This window comes from Tenrec ecaudatus, chromosome 10 (genome assembly GCF_050624435.1).
Source record: "Tenrec ecaudatus isolate mTenEca1 chromosome 10, mTenEca1.hap1, whole genome shotgun sequence".
Lineage (NCBI taxonomy): Eukaryota > Metazoa > Chordata > Mammalia > Afrosoricida > Tenrecidae > Tenrec > Tenrec ecaudatus.
In genome coordinates, this window is record NC_134539.1 from 84,143,099 (window position 1) to 84,168,989 (window position 25,891).

The 25,891-nt window shown below is 58.1% G+C and overlaps 4 protein-coding genes across 8 annotated transcripts; 1 reads left to right on the plus strand and 3 right to left on the minus strand.

Moving 5' to 3' along the window:
• The first annotated feature begins 1,950 nt into the window (after positions 1-1,950).
• On the plus strand, positions 1,951-7,482 carry ACADVL (acyl-CoA dehydrogenase very long chain). The gene is made up of 20 exons (XM_075560804.1): positions 1,951-2,101; positions 2,184-2,259; positions 2,462-2,527; positions 2,637-2,709; positions 2,797-2,861; positions 2,947-3,081; positions 3,535-3,679; positions 3,867-3,996; positions 4,087-4,212; positions 4,728-4,926; positions 5,288-5,392; positions 5,792-5,878; positions 5,965-6,027; positions 6,148-6,249; positions 6,329-6,426; positions 6,512-6,584; positions 6,672-6,744; positions 6,834-6,906; positions 7,012-7,087; positions 7,169-7,482. Exons 1-20 carry the CDS (start codon positions 2,040-2,042, stop codon positions 7,307-7,309), a joined length of 1,968 nt encoding a protein of 655 aa, XP_075416919.1. The 5' UTR covers positions 1,951-2,039; the 3' UTR covers positions 7,310-7,482.
• Positions 7,483-7,561: 79 nt separating this feature from the next.
• DVL2 (dishevelled segment polarity protein 2) lies at positions 7,562-16,580 on the minus strand. 4 transcript variants are annotated; one of them, XM_075560803.1, is made up of 15 exons: positions 16,146-16,580; positions 13,636-13,705; positions 13,219-13,364; positions 13,003-13,082; positions 12,734-12,869; positions 11,468-11,558; positions 11,256-11,325; positions 11,040-11,179; positions 10,885-10,961; positions 10,082-10,149; positions 9,783-9,911; positions 9,573-9,704; positions 9,265-9,444; positions 8,665-8,883; positions 7,562-8,547 (listed from the first exon to the last, which is right to left on the minus strand). In XM_075560803.1, the coding sequence occupies exons 1-15, from the start codon at positions 16,337-16,339 to the stop codon at positions 8,099-8,101; spliced, it is 2,181 nt and encodes a 726-aa protein (XP_075416918.1). In that variant the 5' UTR covers positions 16,340-16,580; the 3' UTR covers positions 7,562-8,098. The 4 variants fall into 4 exon arrangements, with proteins under 4 accessions (XP_075416918.1, XP_075416917.1, XP_075416915.1 ...); XM_075560802.1 differs by having other exon boundaries at positions 12,991-13,082; positions 16,146-16,579; XM_075560800.1 differs by having other exon boundaries at positions 13,003-13,100; positions 16,146-16,579.
• A 454-nt stretch (positions 16,581-17,034) lies between these two features.
• On the minus strand, positions 17,035-21,645 carry PHF23 (PHD finger protein 23). Of its 2 annotated transcripts, none has more exons than XM_075560805.1 (5): positions 21,419-21,645; positions 19,821-19,852; positions 19,555-19,647; positions 17,893-18,733; positions 17,035-17,782 (listed from the first exon to the last, which is right to left on the minus strand). In XM_075560805.1, the coding sequence occupies exons 1-5, from the start codon at positions 21,450-21,452 to the stop codon at positions 17,568-17,570; spliced, it is 1,215 nt and encodes a 404-aa protein (XP_075416920.1). In that variant the 5' UTR covers positions 21,453-21,645; the 3' UTR covers positions 17,035-17,567. The 2 variants fall into 2 exon arrangements, with proteins under 2 accessions (XP_075416920.1, XP_075416921.1); XM_075560806.1 differs by lacking the exon at positions 21,419-21,645 and adding an exon at positions 20,416-20,436.
• Positions 21,646-22,775: 1,130 nt separating this feature from the next.
• Positions 22,776-24,874, minus strand: GABARAP (GABA type A receptor-associated protein). The gene is made up of 4 exons (XM_075560809.1): positions 24,639-24,874; positions 23,943-24,021; positions 23,718-23,836; positions 22,776-23,271 (listed from the first exon to the last, which is right to left on the minus strand). The coding sequence occupies exons 1-4, from the start codon at positions 24,726-24,728 to the stop codon at positions 23,206-23,208; spliced, it is 354 nt and encodes a 117-aa protein (XP_075416924.1). The 5' UTR covers positions 24,729-24,874; the 3' UTR covers positions 22,776-23,205.
• Positions 24,875-25,891: the final 1,017 nt, after the last annotated feature.

Here is a 25,891-nt window from a genome sequence, read left to right on the forward strand (position 1 = left end):
TGTCTTAAGACTTAAACTCTTTGGTCCCTGAAATTGGAGAGCAGGAACCTTCTCCAGTGTCCCCAAGCCCCTAGGCTAGACTCTGGTCTTTCTCTCCTGAGAAACCCTTAGCCCTGCCTGGTGCCACCCTCTTACCTGACTCTCTGATAGGGAGGATTCGTAATAGTCCAGGATGTCTGTCACAGAAACAGAAGTGAGTTAGCCTCCTTCCTCCACCTTCTCAGGCCACCTGTGCCGACCTCTTGCTCTGTGGGTGAGGCTGTGCGTGGTGGTGGGCAACACCGGGGAAGCTCCACACGAGGCTGAAGTCCACCCAGGACCGCCTTCAGAGGCCCAGGCCAGCCCCTTCCATGGCTGTCGGAGTTACTCACCCAGCAGGGCCTGGAAGAGGTCACTGTGTAGTACGGTGAGGAGTGTGGGTGCCCAGCGCAGTAGTGGAGGGGCCAGGAGCCAGAGAGCTGACCGTGGAGCTAGTGGAATGCAGGTGAGGGAGGAAAGGAGTAAGGCAAGAATCGCTGGTCTTTCACCCAGATCCCAGGGAAAGGCTGTGGAGAAGTATCACAGAGTCCTCATTCACCCCATCCCCCAAGTCCACTCCAGGGCCTATTCACAAAAAACCTGTCTTTCACCTCTTGCTCTCTTCTCTCACTCTAATCTCCCTAATCCCCCAGATTGGAGTTGAGCTGCCTTCACCCAACCCAATTTTAGCTGTTCAGTGACTTGACTATCTCAGAACTGACCTGACCTGCTGGTGGGTGATTCTACTCTTCCCCAAGTCTCCAGACACCACCCCAGGAATTCCCCTCCCCGCTATTTCTGTAACAGAGCATCATTCAGTTACATTCTCCTGAGGGCTTGAGAAAGAGGGTCTCCCCCACAAAAAAAAAGTGGCTCATGTGACACCAAAGAAAAGAAGCCTCCCCCAGCTCACTTTCCTCCTAGGCTTGTGAAAAGGAACACTCACTACGGTTGAGTGGATGCCGACTCCTAGGCAACCTACAGGACAGGGTAGAACTGCTCCGTGAGTTTCCGAGACTGCCACTGCTTATGGGAGTAGACTTTCTCTGGAGAAAGTGTGTAAACACTGTGGGCTATAAATTATCGGGGACCTCTTGCTGCAGAAATGGAGACACATGGGAGGAGGAACTTGCTCAAAAGTCTGCCCTGACAATGAATGGATGGATGGATTGTGAAAAGAATTGTATGAGCCCCCAATAAAAATGATTCAATTTTTTTTTAAAGTCTGCCCTGGGCACAGAGGTTTCTGAAGTACTGGAGGGCAGAGAGAGAGAGAAAGAGAGTTGAGTGGAAAGTCTCGGGGACCCCACAGAAGAAGCAGAGGCCATATGGGTCTGTCTACTGTACCATGTTAGGTGTTTCAAGAGTTAGTTCAGTCCTGAAACTGACTTGTAGTGATGATTGCGAAACTCTGCTGAATGATTGGACGATTCAATGGTATGACTCGGTGAATTATATGCCGATACGGCGGATTACAAATAAAAAGAGCTAGACCAGAGGAAGATGCATAAACTGGAACACTCACACTGGGGCTGAGTCTCCCGGCTACCATTCTTTCCTTTTGCTTCGACGGCAAGAGATGGATTTCACGGCTCCTTTAAAGTCATTTTCCCTGCCTCTGTCTATCATGCACAGCTCATCTCTCCTTCCTAACTGCTCCTGGGAAGTCCTCCCTCAGTCTACCCTCCATCTCTCTAAACACAGTCCACTGAGCTCCTCCCTGGGCCGTCCCGTGCAGTCGCACCATCCTTTCGGAGGGCTCCACCGCCTGGCCTGGGCACGTCTGGAAGCGCGCCAGGTGCACCAGCAGGCGAAGGTTCGGGCGGTGGGAGGTGGCTGCGGAACTACCACTCCCGGCATGCCCCGAGGCCCGGAAACCCCACCCGTCCACCCGTTGCGTTCGGGAGTCAGTCCCGCCCGGGGGCGGGGCCTGGCCGGGGGCGGGGCCCGGCTCGGGGAGGGGGGACGAGAGCGAGCGGTCGGCCCGCCCTCCAGACGGCCGCGGCCCGTGCAGCGCGGAGATGCAGGCGGCTAAGATGGCCCCGGGCGTGGGGCGCCAGCTGCTGCGGTGGAGGGGCAGCAGGTACGGGTCCATCAGGACGACGTTGGCGGGAGGCGGCAGCGGGCCTGGGGGCAGGACCAGGACTGAAACCCACTTCCCACAGCTCGCGGCCCAGCGCGTTCCTGGGGCAGCCCCGGCCCGGCCCGGCCCGGCGAGCCTATGCCAGTGGGGCCGCTCAGGTAGGGGTCAGGGTCCTGGGGGGCGGGGCCGCCCCGGCGGGGTCTCGCCCTTCGTCCTAGCCCCCTGCCACCCGTCCTGGCCCTGGGAGTCGGGCAAAGGGCCGGCCAAGGTGCCCTGTGGGTAAAACTAGGGGAAAGGTCGCCGACACACCCGTGCGCTCCTTGGCACACCAAGTCCCCTTTCCCCGTCGTCCTTCCCCAGGCGGCTGTGCACAAGACCGATTCGCCCTCGCCGGATGCCCCGGCCAAGGAAAGCCAGGCCAAGTCGGTATGCGGCTCCCGCGGGCGGGGGGCCGGGGTACGGCCGGAGCCGGCCGGGGTACGCCCACCCTCACCCTTCCCAGTCCCCGCCTCGTAACCGCCCTCTCCCTCCCCAGGAATCCAAGTCCTTTGCTGTGGGCATGTTTAAGGGCCAGCTCACCACAGAGCAGGTGTTCCCCTACCCGTCTGGTAAGGAAGGGTCGGAGTCATCGGAGTTGGGTGGGGGCAGGGCAGCGTCTCCTCATGGTAGTCTGACCCGCCCTCCTCCTCCTGCAGTGCTCAACGAGGAACAGTCGCAGTTCCTGCGGGAGCTGGTTGGGCCCTTCTCTCGCTTCTTCCAGGTGAGGAATGACCGGGGCTGGAAGGTGCAGGAGGGTTTGGCGGGGCATAAAAAGAGCCTGGCTGTGGAGCCCTGTGCCTTCCCAGGAGGTGAATGACCCTGCCAAGAACGACGCTATGGAGCAAGTGGAGGACAGCACCTTGAAGGGCCTCAAGGAACTGGGAGCCTTTGGTCTGCAAGTGCCCAGTGAGCTGGGTGGTGTGGGCCTCTGCAACACCCAGGTGAGGGGCCCCAGGCCTCACAGGTTCTACACTACCCCCCACCCACATTTCTGACAACTGCTCTGGGGCCTGTGTTCCCAACCAAACCAACATTCCCTGCTACCCATGGAGTGCTCGGAGCTGTCCCCATTGGTGTTTCCAGACTGCAGACTGCCTCCTTTCTCCTGGGGAGCCACTGGGGCCATTCCAATTGGCCTGGTACCACCAGTGCCCACCGTATACATTTACACAACAAAAGGGCGTGCAGTGCAGTCCCCTCACACTTCCAAGGTTGGAGGCCAACCACCTGGCAATGGGTGGGAACGGCCTTCCTGCCAGTACCTTAAAAGTAAACAGCATCCACTCTGCAGTGACTTCTCCATGACCACCACCACCCCCAACCTTGCTGTGGTGATGGCAGAGGGCCTGCTGCCAGGCAACCACTTAAAACCCCTCTGCCTGCTTTTCCTCCAGTATGCCCGCCTGGTAGAGATCGTGGGTATGCATGACCTCAGCGTGGGCATCACCCTGGGGGCCCATCAGAGCATCGGTTTCAAAGGCATCCTGCTCTTTGGCACAAAGGCCCAGAGAGAAAAATACCTCCCCAAATTGGCATCTGGTGAGGCAGCCCTAGAAAGGGCGGGATGGGGGGTGGGAGGGTGTTTGGGCTGGTTGGCACTTAGACCAGGGCACTTCTGCATGTTGGCTGGGGCACTCTTAGCACGCTCGTGAGGAGATGCAAGGGAGGATGCTGGGTGACTTTGATGGGCAGCAGAACCCACGGTAAAGGCTCTCCACCCCAACAGGGGAGACTGTGGCCGCCTTCTGCCTGACAGAGCCTTCCAGTGGATCTGACGCAGCCTCTATCCGGTCCTCGGCTGTGCCCAGCCCCTGTGGGAAGTACTACACCCTCAATGGAAGCAAGATCTGGATCAGGCAATCATCGTCCCAAGTCCCTCAACTCCAGCCCCCACTGCTCCCACCCCTCCTCACCCTGACTGACAACCCCCCTTCACTCTTCCACAGCAATGGGGGGCTGGCAGAGATCTTTACAGTCTTTGCCAAAACGCCAGTTAAAGACGCATCCACAGGCGCCACGAAAGAGAAGATCACGGCGTTTGTGGTGGAGAGGAGTTTTGGGGGCATCACTCAGTGAGTGGGTAGAGGAGGAAGCAGCAGGGTCCAAGGAGGGGCTCCTACAGGGCAGGTGCTGTGTCAACATGAAGGGGTGGGGGCCAGCATATGCTGCTGTTCATTAGAATAATCTGTCCTAAATACGAAAATGGTCTAAAACGGTGGCTCTCCATCTCTCTAATGCTACAACCCTTTCATAGTTCATGTGGTGACCTCCCAACCACACAATTATTTTTGTTGCTACTTGATAACCGTCATCTTGCTTCTGATAATGAATCGGGCAATCCCTGTGAAAGGGTCCTTTGACCCCCAAAGGGGTCACGACCTACAGGTTGAGAACCGCTGCTCTAAAAGCTTGGCCTCCCAACCTCGAGCTTTACCCAGGCTCCCGTAGCCTTCTGGCCATCCCAGTGCCAGGGCCTGTCTCCTTGGAGTCTGGGAGGATGTAGTTCTGCCTTGACTGGGAAGGGGCAGTTTCCTTTCCTGGTGGCAACCTTTTGAATATAACCTGTTTCATCTGCACCCCATCACAGTGGAGCCCCCGAGAAGAAGATGGGCATCAAGGCCTCCAACACAGCTGAGGTGTACTTTGACGGGGTACAGGTACCATCCGAAAACGTGCTGGGCGAAGTGGGGGGCGGCTTTAAGGTCGCCATGCACATTCTCAACAACGGAAGGTTTGGCATGGCTGCGGCCCTGGCAGGCACCATGAAGGGCATCATTGCTAAAGCGGTAAGTCTCCCTGCCATGACAGTTGCTGTTGAGTTGGGCCCGGCTCATCTCTGACCCTTTCAACACCCAACCCACTGCCACTGAGTGATGCCAACTCACAGTGAGCCTCTTAAAAGTTCCCGAGACTATGGAGGCAGACAGCCTTCTCTCACATAAGAGCTGGTGGTCTGGACCTTGTGGTTGGTCAGCAGCCTGCTGACTGTACTGCTTAAACCCGAGTCACGCTGTCCTTTCCTAGAGTCCTTGGTGCCATGCAAGCCCTTCCCACAAGCACTTTCCCACCTGCTGGTTCAGGGCTGTGCCCTGCTGCCCCTCCCCTGAGATCGCAGAGCCCCCATGCCACCCACTGGCCCTCTTCCAGGTGGATCATGCTGCTAACCGTACCCAGTTTGGGGAGAAAATTCACAACTTTGGGCTGATCCAGGAGAAGCTGGCCCGGATGGCTGTGCTGCACTATGTGACCGAGGTGAGTGCCCTCTGCCCCCTCTCTGGAGCCTTCTTTCCCAGTTGTGTTAGACTACAACCCCCAGCAGCACCTGGGGCAGTGGGTCTCCAGCTTCACACCAATGCCCTAGGGGATGCGGAGAGGCATAGCCAGCTTCTGCAGTGAGCCGTGTCTGAGGTTAATTCCACCCCTACCCCAAGCCTTCTTCACTACGGGCCCATTTCAGGCAGTCAAATGCCCGAGAGTTTGGACAAACTGACCCGGAGACCCAATGTAGAGATGTGTAGGCCACGTGGCCATAGTAGGTGGAGTGTATGGGCAGCGTGGAGCTCGGTCAGAGTTGGTCTTGGAGAGTGGGCAGTCGGGGCCTGAAATGCGGCCCCTTTCAGTGTTCTTTGTTCTGGTCCCGCAACTGTGCAGTCCATGGCCTACATGGTGAGTGCCAACATGGACCAGGGATTCAAGGACTTCCAGATAGAGGCCGCCATCAGCAAAATCTTTGGCTCGGTGAGTGAGGTCCCAGAGCATGCCAGGAGCATCCACTTTAGGAATTGGGCACCCAAACCAACCTCTCTTGGTCCTTTGTCCCCTAGGAGGCAGCCTGGAAGGTGACAGATGAGTGCATCCAAATCATGGGGGGCATGGGCTTCATGAAGGTACAGGAGGGTCCTCTGTAGGGGTGGCCTTGGCTGAGCAAGGTGGAGGGCTACATGACAGTTCAGCAGAGGCCTGCCTTATAATCTGCACCCGCCCCGCCCCCCCCCCCCAAATGACAGGAGCCCGGGGTAGAGCGAGTGCTCCGTGATCTCCGCATCTTCCGGATCTTTGAGGGGACAAATGACATTCTCCGGCTGTTTGTGGCTCTGCAGGGCTGTATGGTAAGGGGGTAGGAGTTGGGGGCAGGAAGACATGGAAGACAGTGAGTCCTGACTGTTGGGTGGACTCTCTTCCCTACAGGACAAAGGAAAGGAACTCTCGGGGATCGGCAACGCTCTGAAAAATCCCTTTGGGAACGCCGGCCTCCTGCTAGGAGAGGCGGGCAAACAACTGAGGCGGTAAGGGGCTTGGAGGGCAGGCCCCACCCGGGCTGGGGAGCAGGGTAGCAATGTGGCCACTGACCAGTCCTTCTCCCTTCCTCAGGCGGACAGGGCTGGGCAGTGGCCTGAGTCTCAGTGGGCTCATCCACCCGGAGTTGAGTCGGAGCGGTAGTTTGGTAGGCTGTTGTCAGGGGCGGGGTGGGGGGCCCCTGGGTCAAAGGCACTGAGAGGGCCCCTCTGAGGATGACCCTCCACGTCTTCAGGCAGTGCAGGCCCTGGAGCAGTTCTCCACGGTTGTGGAGGCCAAGCTGATCAAACATAAGAAGGGGATTGTCAGTAAGTGAGCTCTAACCCAGCCCACCTGCACCCCCACCCCCACACCCCGCCCCTAGCCACACGCTCACCCGCCCCCATCTACCTGACAGATGAGCAGTTTGTGCTGCAGCGCCTGGCAGACAGCGCCATTGACCTCTACGCCATGGTGGTGGTGCTCTCCAGGTGAGGAGCGGCCCGGAAGTCAGGGCGGGGGGGGGAGGCAGGGGATGTCACGGACCAGGCTCACAGCAGAATGTTCACCACCACCCCCCTTCGACCTCCCACCAGAGCCTCAAGGTCCCTGAGCGAGGGCCACTCCACAGCCCAGCACGAAAAAATGCTCTGTGACAGCTGGTGTATTGAGGTGAGACTCGGGGCCATCTAGGGCAGGTGGTGGCGGAGGCTCAAGACACACCCCCAACACCCCTTTTTCTGCACTCCACAGGCGGCAGCCAGGGTCCGAGAGAGCATGGCCGCCCTGCAGTCGGACCCCCAGCAGCAGGAGCTCTTCCGAAACTTCAAGAGCATCTCCCAAGCCTTGGTGGAGCACGGTGGGGTGGTCACCAGCAACCCCCTCGGCTTCTGAGCACGCACAACCAGGGCCTGGCCTGCTTCCTTCCGTGCCTTCTCTCCAGCCTCCGCCTTAGGCCCCTCCCTTCCGGGCCCTGGCCCTGCCTTCAGGGGGTCCTCCTGCCCCCAGCACTGTGCCTGCTCCCCCAGGGAGCTCTGACTGCCTCAGAATAAAGTTTCTGGCCCGTGCCACTCTGCGCCCTGGCTCCTTTTCCCGCGGCTGCCTGCCTCCCTCCCAAAGAAAGGAGCCGGAGGCAGGGCAGGGGAGTTGTTGGCCTCTATTGCTTTATTTGGTGTGTTAATAAACAAGTGGCTAGAATAAATAGAGTAACAAAGGCAGCTACACGGCCCCCCGAAACCCCAGCTTCCTTCAACTGCTGTCTGGGGTGACCAGCCCCTTTCCTCTCCTCCCAGGGTGCCGCTGACCACCCACCAGCCCACACAGGGCGGCGCCGACTGGGTGGCTGGAGGACGAGGGGCCCAAGGGATTCTTCATATAAAAGAGGGAGCGTCTATAAAAAATATTCCAAAAAGTGTAAGAAAGTCTTATTTTTAATCCTCAAAAAGGCTTATAAAAAATAATAGAGCTAAAAATAACCAAAGGTCCCTCGTACACCCCCAAGAAGAGAGGGAGGAGAACCAGGCACTGCTGGGAAGAGTCACAGTGGCAGGAGCCTCCTGGGAGGCAGCAGCCCGGCGGCTGAGCCCAGGCAGCCCAGGCAGCCCAGGCGTGTGAGCACTTGACTGCAAGGATGCCATCACGGGGCCAGGCCCCACAGGGCACGGAGAGGCCCCACTGTGGGGTCTACATCACATCCACAAAGAACTCACTGGGGTTGCCCATGGCCATGTGGAAGCTTTGGCGGCTGGCTGTCAGCTCGGGGGGCACAGAGCCCAAGTCTCTGATGGGAGGGGCCCCTGGGGGCTGGACTGCTGTGGGGACAGGGGGTGGGGGTGGGGGCATCATCACCACCATCATGGGGTTGTAGGGGAGGGCCATGCCAGGGGGTGGTCCATAGGGATGGAGCCCTGGGTGGGTTCGAAGATTAGGGGCACCACCTGATGAGCCCCTGGATGGAGGAGGGCCCCCGTCACCAGCCCCACTCGGCTCCCCACCCCGTCGAAGGCTGCCCCCACGACTGGAGGGCTCGGACTCACTGCCGCTGCCGGACTTGGACTCGGGGGCCCGCTCCTCAGACCTCCCTGTGCGCCCTGCCCCCCCATCGCTCCGAGTTGATCCACTGCTCCGGCTCCCTGTTGGGGTGAGAGGGGTGGACGGCTGAGCCCTGGCCCAGGGTCCATGGTCCTCCCAACCCGGCCCTGCCCTCCCCTTTCAGACCCTGGGCTCAACCGTCTGTGGGGATGACTTACCCTCACTGTGTTGGCTGCTGGCACTGCCCCCACCATAAGTGTAGGAAGAGAGCTCATGGTAGGGTGGGGGCTGGGGGCTGTATGGGTGGGGAGCCGGGTACTGATAGGAGAAGGTGGGCAGCAAGGGCCATGGGGTGGCCCCAGGCAGAGGAGCCAGAGTGTCCTGGTCAGAAGCCCCGCTGGAGCCGTCGTTGTCATTCAGAGACAAGTTGACCAGGTCTGAAAGGAAGAGATGACCAAGTGACTGCTTCGCAGAAGCCTGGACCCTGAAGTGGAGTCAAACAGCCCCGATCTGAGCTGCTCAGACAGGGAACTCCCTCCCCACTGTCACTGGGGAGCAGAGCTAGTGGCCGGAGCCCAAGGGCATTTTCCTGAGGCTCAGCCAGGTGCCCTTGCTGCTGCGGCTGAGGCCCTGCGCAGGCGCCCTGTTGGCCCCCAACACAGCAGCCCCCTGTATTTCTGCTCCACTGCCTGAGGCCAGGGACCCCGAAGGCTCTGCCCAGCACAGTGGTCTGGGCTGGGTCCGGGGTTGAAAAGGCCGGCCAGCCAAGCAGCCCAAGGCTATCCCTCCCTCCCCAGGGAGCAAGGCAAGGGACTCACAACGGTCACAGGCACCACTGAGGTCCCCAAAGACGTAGTAGCACTGCTCAGAGAAGGTGATCTTGTTCACGGTGTGTCGGATGAGGCCCGCCTTCAGCAGCCCACTGGCGTACTTGCGGGCCTCGCGCCGCTCGGGAAAGCCCTCCACGTGATGGTAGAGCCAGTCCACCACGTCCGAGCCTGGGTGCCAGGGGGAAAAGGCCTCGCATTCTCCTCACAGAGGGTTTCGGGCCCTCACCCCTCTGCACCATTCCCAGCCTGGGGCACCTCCCACTTCCAACACCACCTGCCCAGGGGCTCAGTCGTACCCAGAAAGGCATTTGGGATCGTGATCTTAAGCCACATGCGGTCCCGAACTTCCAGCCCTGACTCCGGAGCAGCCATGGCCTTGGTCACAGACGCCATGTCCGTATGGATGGAGAGACCCCGGCCCTCGCAGCCTGCCACAGGAGACAAAGGGTGTCAGGGGTGGGCCGCCCACTCATGCAGGGGATGGGAGTAGGCGGGGCGCTGCTCACCGTCAGGCAAAGAGGACCCGGATGTAATGGTGCTCATGGACGAGGAGCCCGGATAGGCTGGGAAAGTGCCGGTCAGCGCAGCTGAGTGGGACACCCAGGCAGCAGGGTCAATGGGCTGGATGGGCTCGTCTGGGACAGGGAAGACCACCAAGATGATCAAGCCAGCCCCACCCCTCCTCCAGACCCACCCCACCTCAGGCCTGGGCCTCCCTTCCACCCTCTACCCTCCAGTCCCAGCCCGGCCTCCCAGCCCTACCCTGCCCTCCCAGCCTCTGGTCCTATGCCTGAATGTCACTCACTTCGAGGGAGTGTGAAATAGGCCTGTGGAGAGGGGTCCCAGCACTTGGCCACGGTCAGCACAATGGGGCTGTGGGGAAGAGTAGAGGCCAGTGGGAAAGGGGGATGGCAAGGGTGGGGGGCTGACGTGCACCCCAAGGGGCTCTGGCGCATCACAAGTCCGAAGGTGTGAAGAGAAGAGCTGTCCTCTAGGGTACCGAAGCTGAACACAGCGCATTGCAATCACTGACCTATCAGCTAGCAGCCAAGAGCTAACTACCAATGCTCCAGGGTTCCTACGGAGGGCAAGAAGAGACAGACTGCCAGGCCCAAGGAGGGTGCAAGAGGCCTGGAATGAGAATGGGGGGGGGGAGAGAAGAGGGAGAGGAAAGCACCTGGCTGGGCCAGAGGCGAGGGTGAAGGCGCCCCAGAGCTGACAATGCCATGGCATGGAACTATGACAGGCTTGCAGTTAGCTAGGTTCACCCTAGGGGGTCAAGTGTACACACCGCACAGTTCTGCTCACAGGGCGTTCAAGACAAATCAAGGCTGAACTGGGGGGATCAACAAAACCCTCACCCGGCCAACCTCTTGTTCCGGTGAGGGCAGCAGCTGGCAGAAGGGCTGGCTGCAGGGGCGTGAGGAGCGGGAGCAGGAAGGGACACTGGAGACAGTGTCTTGGGCATGGTGACGGGCGCTCTTGTGCATAGGCATTCTCGAGACACTTAAGGCGCGCTAGGCTCTGGTGCTGGGTTCCGAGAGCTTCCCCGAGGGCAGAGAACACAAGGTGAGAGGGGCACAGATGGGGAAGGCCCCCGGGGCTCACCCTGGCTTGTGCACGATGTCCCTCAGCACCCGCACGGCATCATCATTGCTCATGTTCTCAAAGTTCATGTCATTCACCTGGACGCGAGAACCAGTGTGGGTCAGGACCCTTGAGTGGGCCCAGAGCACCTTCCCTAACGCCCCACCCAACCGCACCTGTAACAGCATGTCTCCAGGCTCGATGCGCCCATCGGCAGCCACAGCCCCGCCCTTCATGATGGAGCCGATGTAGATGCCGCCGTCTCCCCGCTCATTGCTCTGGCCCACAATGGAGATGCCCAGGAAGTTGTACTTCTCTGTAGAGGGAGTCCACTGTGACCCGGGGGACGCCCCCACCCTGTGTCCCCGAAGGAGCCCAGGTTCCCGCCATACCCATATTGAGTGTGACTGTGATGATGTTGAGAGACATTGTAGAGTCAGTGACGCTGCTGAAAGATGAGGTCTGCATGGGGAGAGGGGGAGAAGCTGAAGGCCCTTCAGCAAGCCTTGGGCCTCTTTCTCACTGTCTGGGCCCTAGGAGCCAGCCCAAGTCAAGGTCGTGCCCCAATGTCTTCAACGCCCCGTTCTCCCACAGGCGTCCTCACCCTCTCCAGGCGGGGTGGCCGCTGTTTCCTCCGCCGCCGGTGACGCTTGAGGAGGCGAGAGGCACTGCTCTGCTCCGTGGAGCTGCTGAACCTGACAGGAGGGTGGGTTATTTGTGCGTCAGCTTGACCTGCATGGGGTTTGCCTAAAGATCCGACTCACTGCTGCTCTATAAGGTAGCGTCGTTCCTCAACTCACTGCCTCCAAGTCTACTGCGAGTCCTAGAGGCCCCACAGGACAGGGTGGGCCTGCCCCCGTAACTCTCTACTTGGAGTAGAAAGCCCCGTCTTTCTCCCACAAAGCGGCTGGTGGTTTTGAACTGCTGACCTTGCAATTAGCAGCCCAGTGTGTAACCACTGCACCACCAGGGTTCCTTACATATATACTTGGAGAAATTTGTTAGTTTGCGCTAAGAAATTAACATATGTAATTATGCACACGTGTGTATACATGCATAAATGAGCTTAACATGCACACACGCATGTGTGTACATATGCATGGCCTAGGTATGAGAAAGAAACCTTGGTGGTCTCATCCTACATTAAGTGTTGGGGTGCTGACTGCAAGGTCAATGCTTCAAGCCTACAAGCGGCTCTGCACGAGAGAATTGAGGATTTCCACTCTGATAAAGATTCACAGTCTAGAAAGCTGGAAGGCGTAGCAGCGAGTCAGACTCAGCAGTGGGAGGGAGGACGTATGCCATAATGCCAAAACCCAGTGCCACTGAGGCAGTTTCACCAGACAGCGGCCCAACGGGACAGAAAACTTTCTGAGACTAAATCTTTGTTTCTCTCCTTCAGAGTGACTGGTGGATGGGAACTGTTGCAATCTCCGAAGCCCCTCATAGATCAAGGCCTACTGTCCTCCAGTGATTCCAACTCACAGGGACCCTGTAAGGCCAGAGTACAACTACTCCTTAGTGTCTTCTAGATCACAAGTCTTTACAGGAGCAAACAGCCTCAGATTTCCCTTGGAGTAGCTAGTGGGTTTGAACCACTGACCTTGCTGTAGGTGGTCCAATGCTTAATCCACTGAGCCACCACAAAATGGGGAGGGAGGGAGGCTTCAAAAATTCATGGACAAAAAGGAATGAAAAGCCAGTGGACTTTTCCACTAGGTTTTTGAAGCCCCGCGCATGCATGCGTCTCAATTCTGTTTCTCTGGAGGACCCTGACCAGGACGGATGGTGTGCTGGCAAGCAGAAGTGGTCATGGACCAAGGGGAAGGAGGAGAGTGCAGACTGGGGGGAAGGGCCGGTGAAGCTGTACCTGCTCATGGTGTCCTCCTCATCCGAGTCCCCCAGGCTGGTGCTCTCCAGCTCACTGGTCATCAGGGTGGAGGAGCTCTCGTACCCAGCCAGGTGGCGCTCCAGCCTCGAGGGGCCGCTGGGCCTGTGGCCCACACCTGAGCATAACAGGACCCTCAGGAACCCGGCTTCCTGTTCCCTACCCACAGGGAAGCCTGGCTCTGGTCGAGCTACTCCCTGCTCCCGCTCTGCCCAGCCTCCAGGGCCTGGTCCCCTCACCGCCATGCTCACTGCTCTCTCTGCGGCGAGGCCGCTCCCGCCTCAGCGACACAACTGACTCCGTCTCCGTCTCCGGCTCCAGGTTTTCCCGGCTGCTGGACACATTGGGGCTGGGTGGACAGAAATGGTTTCCACCCCTGTCGACAGGACAGTGCCCCAGACACCTCTGGTCCCCTCTGAAGGGGCTGGCACACACAGCCCACTTTAGCCCCCTTCCCTGGAACTCACTGGAAAGACGGCGGCCTGGAGTCCCCAATGCCACTGGTCCTCTCCGGTGGCAAAGGGGGCAGTGGTGGGGGTGGAGGCACCAGTTCTGTGCGAGGCTCATGGGCAGAGGGCACCCCCTCAGGCTGGGGGTTATCCGATGACACGAGCTAGAATGGTGCGAATGATACAAAAGGGCTCAAGTGAGAGGCGGGACCTACGTGAGGTGGGGGAGGCTCGGAACACGTACGGTCCGAAAGCTCACAAAATCAGTAACAAGCAGTAGAGGCTCGAGAAAGAGAAGGCTGCGGGCTTCCAGCCAGCACTCCAGGAGAGTAGGAAGGCGAAGGGAGGACCTCCGCCACTGGGTCGGGGCTGGGTGTGCAAAACCAGACGGAGGCTTGGTAAAGCTTAGCAAGGCAGAAGGCCAGGGCCCCTTACCCAGGATACCACCCTTCCGTTGAAGCATGGAAGGCGAGCATTGTCGTCAGAAATCTCTTCCTTCACCACCCTGCCAGAGACAAGACAAAGGTCAGTGAGGCTGAACGAGGAGCCCCAGACTCATTCGCCACCTGCCAAGTTCCTGCCACATGCCAGCTTCATCTAGCTCTGGCTCGTGGTGTTGGCTACTCTGTTGAGACAGGCCCCTTCTACCCTGGACCAGGCTCCAAATTGCAATCCCCTTTCTTGATTTTTCCTTGTCTTCATAGTTCATCCTCAGGGACCTGATGCTGTTCCAGAGACTTCCTAGAATCTACTTTAAACCTGTCCATCCAATTCCAGGGGAGTCCCGGGGACCCTGTGGTTCCATGTGAGGCTGCAATGGCGAACGATGGGGCTTTCTACCCCATAGAGCTACAGCTGGGAAACCCAAAGAGCAGTTGGGCCCTGTCTACAGGTCATGATGAGTCGTCAGTGACCCATGACTACGACCCGATGGTAGCAAGTTTATTTTTGTTTGTTTGCTTGTTTGTGGGGGGGGGGGGGAGGGCGCAGTGTTTGGTATCCAATTCCAAAGGCCATCCCCTATAGTTTACCCAGCTGCTCAGAATAGCCACCTGTCCTTCGCCTTGCTGGTAGACTCCCCTCACCTGCATTCCTGCCCCTCACAAATCTTCCCTTAAAAGGCTTGTGGTCCTCACCTCCATCTCCTGCAATGCACGCATCCACTCCCTTCATCTTCTCTAGCTAACTCGGGGAGGTCTGTCTAAACGGAATGTCTTGGTCTTGATACAAATGACCACTAGACCACTGCCCGAGGTTGCAAGCTCCCAGGAGCGGGGAGCAGCTCATCTTCGTGTCCTCTGTGCCTCACCAAGGCAGTCTGCTCAAGTCTGGAGGGTCCAAGTGGCAGATCTCAAGCCCACTCGTGAGGGTCCGTTTTCTCTTAGGATCCTTAAGGTGAATTGGACTTGCCCTACCTATGCCCCACACCCTACTCAACATCAAGCCCCGTCCATGCAGCATGCGTCCTGGCCATCAGTGGGTATTAGCAAATCTGTGGACTAAAACAGTAAACGTAGGTACCACCACACTCTCTTAGTTTGGCTCCTCCTCTCTCAGCATACACCCTCACCCCCAAATTAGGACATCTTTCCTTCGACTAGTATAGTTCTGAGTATAGTTCTGCATCTATCCCAACTCAGTCCATTTGCTATGATTGTGATCCAGTCCCTGCCAACAGAAAGTCACTGCCCGCTCAACTTCATCCCGTCTCAGCACCACCCATCCCACGTAGCTTAGTTATGGACTAGTCAGCCTCAATACCAGTAAGTGCGGGGCTGTGAACTGTACTGCATTTACAGAGAAGGAAATTAAGGCGCAAAAGTTCAGTATAACCAAAGAGCTTGACTTTAAGGGCAGTTCCCTGCTCCCAAAGTAACTTAGCCCCTTTTCAGAGTGGCCTGGCTACCCTCAATTGAGCCCAACCTGCCTTCGGAAGAGCTGTGGATAGGAAGTAGCATGCTCAGTTTCAAAGGCTCTCCACATAAAAGGGTTTATGCTGCGTTACAGAGTCCCAGTTAGACCAGGACAATCCCCAAAGTTCCACATTAACCCAAGACAGCTCAAACGATTCTGTATTTTGCCGCAGGCTAGAGCGTTCCCACCCACAGCTGTTGGCATTACTATCCCAATACAGGTAGTCCTTTATACTCGGGCCTCAACAGCCCAAATAAAGCCATGTCTGCTCCAATAAAAACTAGAGCAGCCACTGCAATCCAGGATGGCCAGTTTTCCTAGGATGGCCTATTCTACCTCAAGCCAGCCTCGATAAGGTCCTGCCCATGCTCCTGTACAACAGACTGTCCAGTGCCTGGGGAAGAACACCACTCTTGGTAGAGGGTTGCGGAAAATGAGGACGCCCCTCAAGAAGCAGGACTGGCACCATGGCTGCAACAAGGAGCTCAGACACACCTGCTGGCCCAGGGTCCAGGAACTAACTGCATGTTTTGTTAGACATACAGTGGTTTTGCATCGGAACTGACTGGACAGCACCTAAGGGAATGTCCACAACAGCCCTGCCTGTCCCGGTATAGGCTGCAGTGACCAAAACCGCCCACCCGATCAACGTCGAGATTCCAAAGTACCCCAACCCCTCCATAGCCCGTGTGCTACAGAACGGCTCGTCAAATCGTTATCAAAGTACCAAAAGCCAGCTCCACCTGGCTTACTAGAACCCAGAACACCCCTGAATATGCCAGTGTACCCCGATGTATTTCAGTAAAGCCTAATCTCTGCTAATCTGGTTTAGCACAGTCCCGTTTGTCCGTGTGGCTCAACCCTCCCAAGCATAACCTTGCCAGCCGCGGGGCAGTCGATCTACCCCATCATATTACACTCTGCCCACGATCGATCAGAAAAGCCCAGCATGCACCGGAATAGACCTGCGCCCCTCGGTATTGTCCAACCCACCCCGGCACAGGCCCCGCCAGTGTAGGCCGCGCGCTCACCCGAAATCCTGATCCATAGACTTGAAAAAGTACTTGGCTCCCGCGGGCCGCTGCAGGACGCTCTTGAAATCGCCGAGGGTGATGCGCTCGGCGGGCACGGGGATCTTCACCAGGTAGGGAGTCTCTTCCTCGTCCAGGTGGTAAATCACCTTCGTCTCCCCGACTCCAGCGCCCCCGGCGCCACTGCCCGCCATGGTCTCGCCCGCGCGCTCCCGTGCTCCGCCGCCCACCGAAGGGGCGACTCACCCCGCCGCGCCTGCGCACACCCGCACAGACGCGCGAGCGCGGCCCGGCCGCGCCAGGCCCAGCAAGAGGCTCCAGGGGAAGGGGCTCAAGGTGGGGGCCGGCCGGGTGGCGGGGTGGAGGGCGGGGGCGCCTCGTGGGGCGCGAGCCGAAGCCGCGGACTCAGCCGCCGCCGCCGCGCGCCACCACCGCCAACGTCGCGAGCGCCCTCCGGGGCCCCGCCCACCCCACGTCACGCGGCCAGACCCCGCCCACCGCGCCCCCAGTGCCGTCCCCCGCACCACGTGAGCTCGCCGGGTCACGTGACCCCCGGAGCCTCCCCGCGCGCCTGCCACGTGACCGCGGCTTCACCAACGGTGCCCCAACCCTCAACGGCCCCGCCCCCCGGGGCCCCCACCCTCGCCCTCCCAGCGTCCAAGCCTAGGCTGGCCTCTCTGCCTTCTGGGAAGGGCAACAGGTCCCCCACCTCAGCAGGGAGGCCGCTGGGGCCGCTGGAGGAGGGGAGTGGGGAGGAGGGGAGTTGTGGGATGCCAAGGCTGTGGGCTTGGGTGAGGCATGCCAACTGTGGCCTGAGTGTCCTAGGATGGGACTAGGTGGTGTGGTCCAGCTATCCCAAAGCTTCCCTCCCAAGCAGGACAGTCCGGGCTATAAACACAAAAGAGCCCACTCTGCTTTATTTACAACATCCGGACAAACAGCCCATAAAATGAAAAAAGAAACACCACCTTTCTGCTTTCCTTCCTCCCTCAAGCAGGCCGTGGTACTTCTGAGCTGCCATGCCCAAAAGGGGAAGTCCAAAATTAAAAATACAACTGATGTATAAGAAAATAAATGAGTGAGAAGAAATGAGGGAGGGGAGTGCTATATTTACACTAGAGTTTTATAGACTCTGTAAAATTCCATCCCAAGTCCAACCCTGACCCAGAAAGTGAGAGATGGCAGGTCCCAGGAACAGGAAGTGTGTGCCTTGAGACCCAGACAGCCTCTCACCCCCAACTGCGGTGGGTCCAAGATCAAGTCCAGAGGTTGGAGGGTGGGGGTGGGGAGAATGGGAAAATGACACACATTTCTCCAAGCAAGTCTCCCGTGGGAATTCCTGCCTCAGATGGGACAATGTCCCCTGAGGTTCAGTCCCCAGTCATGTTGTCAATTGGAGGCTCCAGTCTGGAGTCGGTGAGGTCAAGGCTCTCCCGGTTTGGGGGGGCCTCCTAATCGACGGGCCTCTGGTCGAAGTTCCTTGCATTTCTGGCAGTAAAAGAAGTCAGGGACATTGGTCTTCTTAATCTTAGCACAAGAGAGGTGGATCCACGTCCCGCACAGGCTGCACTCAATCATGGGCCGCCCTGCAAAGGGCTTGCGGCAGTAACACGTGATCAGGTCCCACGAGTCATCACCTAGGGAAAAGGAAGGTCGTTTGATCACCTACCTGGCTTCTTGGGTCCAAGACACCTTCCCAACCCCTTCCTTCCCCCCCTACTCTCCCTGTACAACTCAACTCCCTCACCTGATTCCACCATTATGTCCTCATCCATGACCCGCATCTCGCCATCACTCGAGCTGGCGTCTCCATCTTGGCTTGTTTCAGTGCTGCCCACCTCTTTGTTTTCATTGTCAGTGGATGTGGCTCCTTCAGGGGTTCCCGTAGCAGGTGGCCTAGGAGCCTCAGGGGGCGCTGGGAGCACAGGCGCTGGCGTTTCACCCCCTACCACTGTTGACATCTCTTCGTCCTCCTCTTCCTCCTCCTCTTCCTCCTCCTCCTCTTCAGAGTCTGTATCACTAGGGGGGGCCCGGGGAGGTCCAGGAGGGGGGAGCCTATCCCCCCGCTCTGCCTTTTTCAACTTCCGTTTCTTGCTCTTCTTGATTCGAGACCTCTTTTCCCCATCACCCGGGGCTGGCCGTGCTCTCCGAAGTACCCCAAAGCCAGCCCCGCCTCCAGGCCCCAGCTTTCGGTTCTTTCGGTCCTTCTTTCGAGGCGGCTGGGTGAGGTCCCCCTGGGAAAGGGGCACTGGGGTGAGAGCAGCAGGGGACCGGGAAGTATGTGTCAGGGATGTAGGGGACAGGGGAGATGCCACTTTCGGGCTATCCAAATCAAAGAGAGAGTCCTTGAGCTTCATCTTCTCAAGCAAGGTGGCGCTGTCTGGGGCCTGCAGGCGAGAGAAAGTAGACCTTGGGGGTCCTGGCTGGGTGGGGCCTGATTGAGCCGCCCTTCTCTTGGAGGACTTTGCTTTCTTGACAAAGGTCTGGATTGTTCGGAGATCTGAGGGGGCTGAGTCCCAGCCATCACTGTCTGCTGCACTCTCACCTCGCAACGGAGAGCTGGAGCCAGAGGCTGGCCAATCACTTTCCTTAAGAAGGAAATGAGAACCAAGGTCAGCGGGAAGTTCAAGACTCAGCCTATATGCCAAAGGCATACCTCAATATTCTGCCCCAGCTGGCAAATCTCACTTTACCTACTCAGAAAAAAGGATCCACACCCCAACTCCTCCATGTCACCCTTTGCGCTTAAATTCTAAGCCACCTCCACCCTGCCCCGGCAACGGCTATTCCACAGACCGGGGCCACTTTCCTCATGCTGTTCGTGTACGGCCTCATTTACTACCATTTCCAGCTCCCTAAAGTTGATCCAAGGATTCCCTAATGGTGGTGCAGTGTGCTAAGTGTTGGGCTGCTAACCACAAGGTAGGTGGTTTGAACCCATAAGCCACTCCGCAGGAGGAAAATGAGGCAGTCAGCTTCTGAAAATACCATCTCAGAAAGCCTTCAGAGCAGTTCTACTCTGTCCTATAGTCACTGTGTTGAAATTGCTGAGTCAGAATTTTTCCAGAGACAGCTCCCATTAACCAAACTCACTGCCATCAAGTTGCTTCTGGCACAGCAACCCCAAATCGCTCCAAAGCCATTACTAAGGATCCAAGAGCCCCGCCCTCTAGCACCGATCCAATTCACCTATAACCAACTTCCCAACCAGAATGTTTTGTTTCCCCAGCAGAGCCCTCAATTCTACTTGCCCTGGTTTCACACAAAAACAAGTATTACCCTTCACCTCCAACCAGGATCCTCGTTTTCCCAACACAGCCTTCAATTTCACATATAAAGGAATAGATTAATATGGCCTCATTAATATGGCCCTAGGACATCAGCCACAAGCCAGTAGTTCTGTCCCTACCTCTTTGCTGGGGGGGATGTAACCAGCATAGGCCAAGACAAAACTACAGAATTTGTTGAAGTCCTCAATTGTTCTCCGCCGTTTCTCTGGTGGCTAAAAGGAAAGATGGATCACAGTGAGACCAGACGTTGTTGTTTTCAGAGGGGCATTTCCCAAAGGCATAGTCCTTAGAATGGGAAAGCTAGTAAAAAAGAATGGGGGGCTGGAGGGGGGGGGGGGGGACAGGGACGAATGCAGTATTGACCTGCAAAGATAAGGGAACTTACCTGGGTTTCTGGCTTAAGGGTCGGAGGTGGATCTGTAAAAGCAATAACAGCTGAATCAAGGCTCTGGAACAGTCCATGCAGAATCCCTAGTCTACACCTTGGCGGTCCAAAGTGAGCGCCCTCCGGTGCCCGTCCCTCGCCCGCCAGCAGGCCCCCGGCTGTGCCAGATCCGCCCCTGCGCCCCTCCCGTCAGACGAGGGGCGGAGCTTGGGCGCGGGCCCTCCCAGGCCTCGCTAAGGCGCTCCCCCTCCCCCTACCGGAGGCCGGGCGTCCCGCCTCCCCCCACCCCGCCCGCCGCCGGCCGCCACTACCACCCAACTCACGGTTTCCCTCGACTCATCGGCTCCGATCTCTTCGTGCCCCGCCCCGCCCCACCGTACTGCTCCAGCGGCCGCCCGGCCGCCCCCTCAACGTGCCCAGTGTCCCGAGTTCCGAGCCGGCCGCGCTCCGCCGCCGGGTCCTCGGGGACCTCACACGCCACCCGCTGGCCTCCGGGGTCCACGGTGACCACGCTGGAGCGCTCCCCGCCCTCGGGCCCCTTCGGCGAGCACGAGGCCTGGCGCGCCCTCACCCCCACCCAAACGCACACGCACACGCATTCACCGCGACTTCGGGTCCCGGACGGCCCCGCGAGCTCTGACCCGGCCGCGGGCCCCCCCGGCCCCCCCCACGCCGCTCTCCCCACAATTTCGCCGTCCCTCCGCCCCCATCCGGGGCCTTGGCCCCTCCCAGTCTCGAGCTCCTCGGGTTCCCCGCCGGGCCCCCGGCCCTGTTCCGAGCTCTCTCCGGTCACCCTCCCTCCGCCCCACACTAGGCTACAGACCCCCGAAAACTCTGGCGCGCCTTCCCCCAGCCAGCGACTCCCTTCCACCGCAGCCGCCCCCTTCACCCTCGGCTTCTCCCGGGCTAGCTGTAACCCTGGCCGAGCAAGCCCTCCTCCCGCGACTCGCGGCCGGGCTTCCCTCCCCGCCGGCCCCGCCGGCCCCGCCGGCCCTTGCAACTCCCCAGCTCTCTCCGCTTCCCGGCCGTCCTCACAACTGCCCCCAGGACGGGTCTTCTTCCCGAAGACAATACCCAGACCCTCTCCCCCCCACCCCCCCAACTACCTGCCCAACCCTCCAGCAATCACCCGGCTATCTCTGGCGGCAACTACCGGGAGCCCGAGAACCGCCGCCACAAACTCCCCCACCTCGACGAACTACCGCGCCCCTCGCCCAGCTCTCGTCCACATCCCCCTCCGACTAACAACTCCCGGCCCCAGGTCCCCCCAACCTCCCAGTTCGGGGCCCCAACCTGCCGGAGGCCCTTTCAGCTCCTAACCTCCAGGTTCCTGGGTTTCGAGCTCTCCAACCCCCGTCTTCCCGCACACACAGCACCGGATCTCCAACTAACCCCTGCCCAGTCCCCTCACTCCTCTTTCTCCAGGGTCCTTCAACTCGTCGCTCCTCACCCCCAGGGCCAGGCCAGGCCCCCGACTCCCCCGCCCCCCCACTGCTTTCTCCCGCTGGGCTCCAGAGCTCGACCTCCAAGTTTGCCAATTGATTCCTCCACCCACCCACCCCCACCGGCTCGGTAATCTGTGCCGGTTGAAAGCTCACCTTCGGGACTGGGCTCCGCCATGGCTTCCAGCATCGCCCCCTCCCCTCCTCCCGGCCCGGCGGCCCCCTCCCCTGTGCCGGGGATCCCGGTGCCGCCTCCGGTGTTCGGTGCTCCTACTGACTCGCTCCACGGAGGTGTCTGCCTCAGCCCGATTGTGACTCGAGTCCGCTAGTCGTTGCCGCTGCCGCCACCTCCCTCTACCACTGCCTCCCGCACTCCCGGACCGGGCCCCCTCCCCCCGCGCCGCCGGCCGCCTGCTCCCTCCTCCTCCTCTTCACCTCCCCTCCCTCCTCCTCCCTCCCCCAGCAGGACGCACAATGCATCAAGGGACTTGTAGTCTGTTCTAAGGCAGCGGAAAGGGGACTGTATAAACGTCAGGAACTGCAGTACCCAGAAAGCCATGGCTTGGCGCAGGCGCACTGAGCCACCAGCCCCCCCTCACACGGGGAGTGGCGGTGGCGGGGAGACAGGGAGCAAGAGGGTAGAACGGAAGAGCGCGCGAAGACTCCTGGGAAATGTAGGCTGGGCGGGACCAAGAAAGAAGAGGAAGAAGGGATTAGACCTCTCGGCCACCGTAGGCCTCATTCCGCATCTTGCTTCTCCCGCTTCATTTCCGGCCAGGGGAAGAACTGATTGCTGGGACGTGAAGTTCTGATAATAGCTCCCTCCTCCTACCGCACTCCCTCCACAATCCACTTCACTGGGCCCCACACATTTGGACAAAGTCTGGTCAGGTGACATACAACTAAGGCCGGAGTCCTTTTACCAGCTCCCCCACACGAAAATCTTGTCTTCCTTAATCCAGAAGATTGTAACAAACTTGGGCCTCAGTTGCCTAAAATGGGAATTTTCTCTTTTTAACAGGACCCCCACAGTAAATTAAAAAATAAAAACTTTCCACATCAGGATCCAATAAAAAAATTCACTGCCATCAAGTCAATTCTGACTTATAGCGACCCTACAGGACAGGGTAGAATTGACTCTGTGAGTTTCTAAGACTGGAATCATACCAGAGCAGAAAACCCCGTCTTTCTCCCCAGGAACAGCTGGTAGTTTCAAACTGCATACTTTCGAGGAGCACAGCCCAACCCTTAACGCCTGCACCACCAGGACTCCCGGGACACCTCCTACATTATATTGAAGTTTCATAAAATGATACAGTATCCCCTTTCATCACGTATTGTAACAAACGCCAAACATCAACAGAAGACACCAAAATGTATTTCTACTCCTTCCCCAAGTCCCCATCCCTCTTCTTCCCAACCACTGAAGTCCATGATGCTTGAAGAAAGCTAAAAATCAGAAGGGAGTGTGTGTCGGTGGGGGGGGGGGCATGCAACACAAGGCAAAACTCAGTTCAGCTGGGTGGTTTCCTCTTTATTGATGTGCCTAGATCTCCCCCATACAATTTTAGTCCCTTCCATCTATCCCCCAAAGAGAAGGCAATGAAAGGCAATGTTGGGGTTCTGGGCCCCTTGGGTAGTTAGAAAGGGTACAGAAACCGAAAACAATCACTGGATGTAAGACTGACAACCAAGAAGTCTGAAGTGGAGTGGGAGAGATGGCAGAGAAAGGCGCAGAGGAAGAAAGAAAAGGAGAGCTACTAGGGGCCATTTCCACCATTACTGCTCCTGCTAGGAAAGGCTGGGGAGAAAGCCGCAGACATTAAGTAGTGCAGGTCCTGAAGAAGGGAGGTGGTATTTGAGCCTGAAGGAGGGACAGGTCAAGAAAGGGGGGCCACCTTTCTCTTTGCAGAATGGAACACCCCAGCTCCAGGGCAGCAGCTTCACAGACCGTAGACACTTTCGTCACTGTAGGCAATGTATAGAAAGAAGTCTTCTTCGTGGTGCTCCTAGGTAAGAGAAATGGATGAGGCTTAGGCTTCTGCTATTCAAACCACTGTCGGTCTGACATTCTTCAAAACCCAATCCTGTTGAGCCAAACCAGTGCCTAACTCCCTTGATAGCTGCTGGTTCTGGATGTGGGACAGTATTACGCTTAGTAACAATCCTTTGTAAAAACTACCACCACCACACACACACACAACCCCCCCCCAAAAAAATTGGTATCTGCTGCCTTAGAATAAGGAGACAAGGATGATTCCCCATGATGCTCACCCTTCCCTGTACTCCAATTACCCTATCCAAAGGTTCCACCTAGAACTATTTTGTTACTTTTAAGGTCAAAAGTAAAACTGAACCATAAGCAAGCCCAAGAACTGCTGGTCTAAAATTTTCACCCTAGCAAGCTCTTCCGAAAATCCTGCCCAAAGCTCCCACTACTTCCTGGTCCACATACCTGGTATAGCTGACCCATTGTGGCACTGGTGGGCGGAATGACATTGTTGACAAAGAAAAACAAGGCATCTTCAGCTCGGAGATGAATTCGCTTCCGGATCAAGAAGTAGAATTGACCAACTGCCAAAGATACAAGGTATAGAGTCACAGAGGGCACAAAGGCTCAGGTCCGAGGTTGCACTCCCACCCACAGAGAGCCAGTGGGGATCTTGGGTCAGGTTCCCACCTGTGAGATCAGACGGTACCAGGTATTTCTTTTTGTCCAGATCACCTATCCGAGCTTTGGGCGCCTTTTCTACTATCACCTGATAAAAGGGAAAATGAAATTGTGATATTAGGTAAACAGCCCCACAGCTCGAACTACACTATTCCTAGCTCCCAAAGCTCCCCCGATTCCTTTCTCTTTGTCTTTGCACACGCAATACAACACTGAGCCTAGAGATCTTGACCCTACCGACTCCAGTTCACCTAAACAAACCACATCCCTAATACATCATAAACAGCTCCGATCTTTATCAGGGGTGTGTGTGTGTGTGTGTGTGATGGCTTGTGTGTGTGTGGGGGGGGGTGGTGGTGTGTGTGTGTGTGTGTATGTGTGTGTGATGGCTTGTCGGGATCGACCAGTTCTCCAAGCTCCCAAACCTAGACAGCTAAAGCGACGCCCTGAGCTGCTCAGACTGTCAAACTCCCTGCCATCCTAACTCACAGGAACCCCAAGGTCTCTCTCCCTCCCACCCACCCACGAATCCCATGGCCCTGTTGCTACCCCCAGTCCTTTCACCGCCGACCCTAGGGACAGTGGTTTCGGGTTCCCTCCCAACCCCGACCCCGCCTGCAGTCCAATCCCAGGTTGCCCGCCAGGGCCCCACAGTCCAGGCTGTGGCGTCAGCGTCGCGTCCGCGGCCCTGTCCACTGTCCTTACCGGGACCCGGTCCGGGTATTTTTTTCGGATCTTCTCGCCCTCAGAGCGGCGCTTCTCGAACGGGTGCTCCTCTTTATACACGAACTTCATCCTCCCGGGAACCGGGCTGGACCGGGTGGGGCTGAGGGAACCCGGGGGGGCCGGGGCAGGGGGCGGCGGCGACGGAGGCGACTCGCAGGCGGATTCCGCGGAACGATCCCTAGGCCTTGCGCCACTTCCCTATTCACCAACCCCGCCCCCGGCCACCAAGGGCCGCCCCACCCGCCGGAACACGCCACTAGCGCAGCGGCCCGGACGCCGCTGGCGTAGCGCGGCCCGCCCCGCCCCGGCCTTACGCTGCCAGCGTAATCGCTTCGGAATCAGTTTGTACGCTACGCAGGCAACGTAGCAAAATTAACTGAAAATGCCTCTCCCAACTTCCCCCCACGAAACCAGGGATGGAAAGAGGTAGGCGAAGATCAACATAATTGGAGAGTTCGGGCCTCCCAGAGACTTAAAATGCAGCGATGCCTACAAGAAACATCCACGAAGTGCGTTGGTACGCCAGCGGCCGTTGGCAACCAAAACAAAGTAGTGCCCCGTGGAAGAGGCGGTCTCCGGCCATAAAAGAGCGTATGGACTTGCAGACAGGGCAGGAGAAAAGGTGGGGGTGGGGAGCTGGGACTCCAGAGATGAGCACCAATGGGGCTCCCGGAGAGGTCTGAAAGGTAGGGACTACGTCGGCGCGGAAGGACACCTTGGTGACTGCACTAATCATGTGACGCCCAGGAGGGCGGAGCATCACGTGGCGGGCGCACGGAAGTAGAGCCGGTTTGCGAAAGCGGCCCGGGGAGGGGGAGCCGGCCAGGTGGGAGCGGTGAGTGGGCTTAGGCCCCACTTAGTTCCGGGCGAGCACCCCAAATAGCTTGTCCACGGCAGCCACTAGTATAAGCACGGCTTTCCCCAAACGTCTGCCTTGCAGGGAGTGGTTCCTCATCATCCCCTAATTGTTGGGCTGTTAGCACAGGTTACACCGCTCTCTCTCACTTCCCACTCGCCCACTGCCACTGTTCCCTGCCCTATTCCACAAAGCCAGCCACTCCACACCACCTTCCCTTCGGGCCCTGCAGTTCTTTCTGCTGTTAGCCACAAGGTCCATCTCTTCCTTTACCAAACCCCAGAGAAGGGCCTAGGGCAGCTTTGGTTTCAAAGTTATAATGCACGGCTTGAGAGAGCAGAAAGGAAAATAGAGAAAGCTGGTTACAGATCTGAGG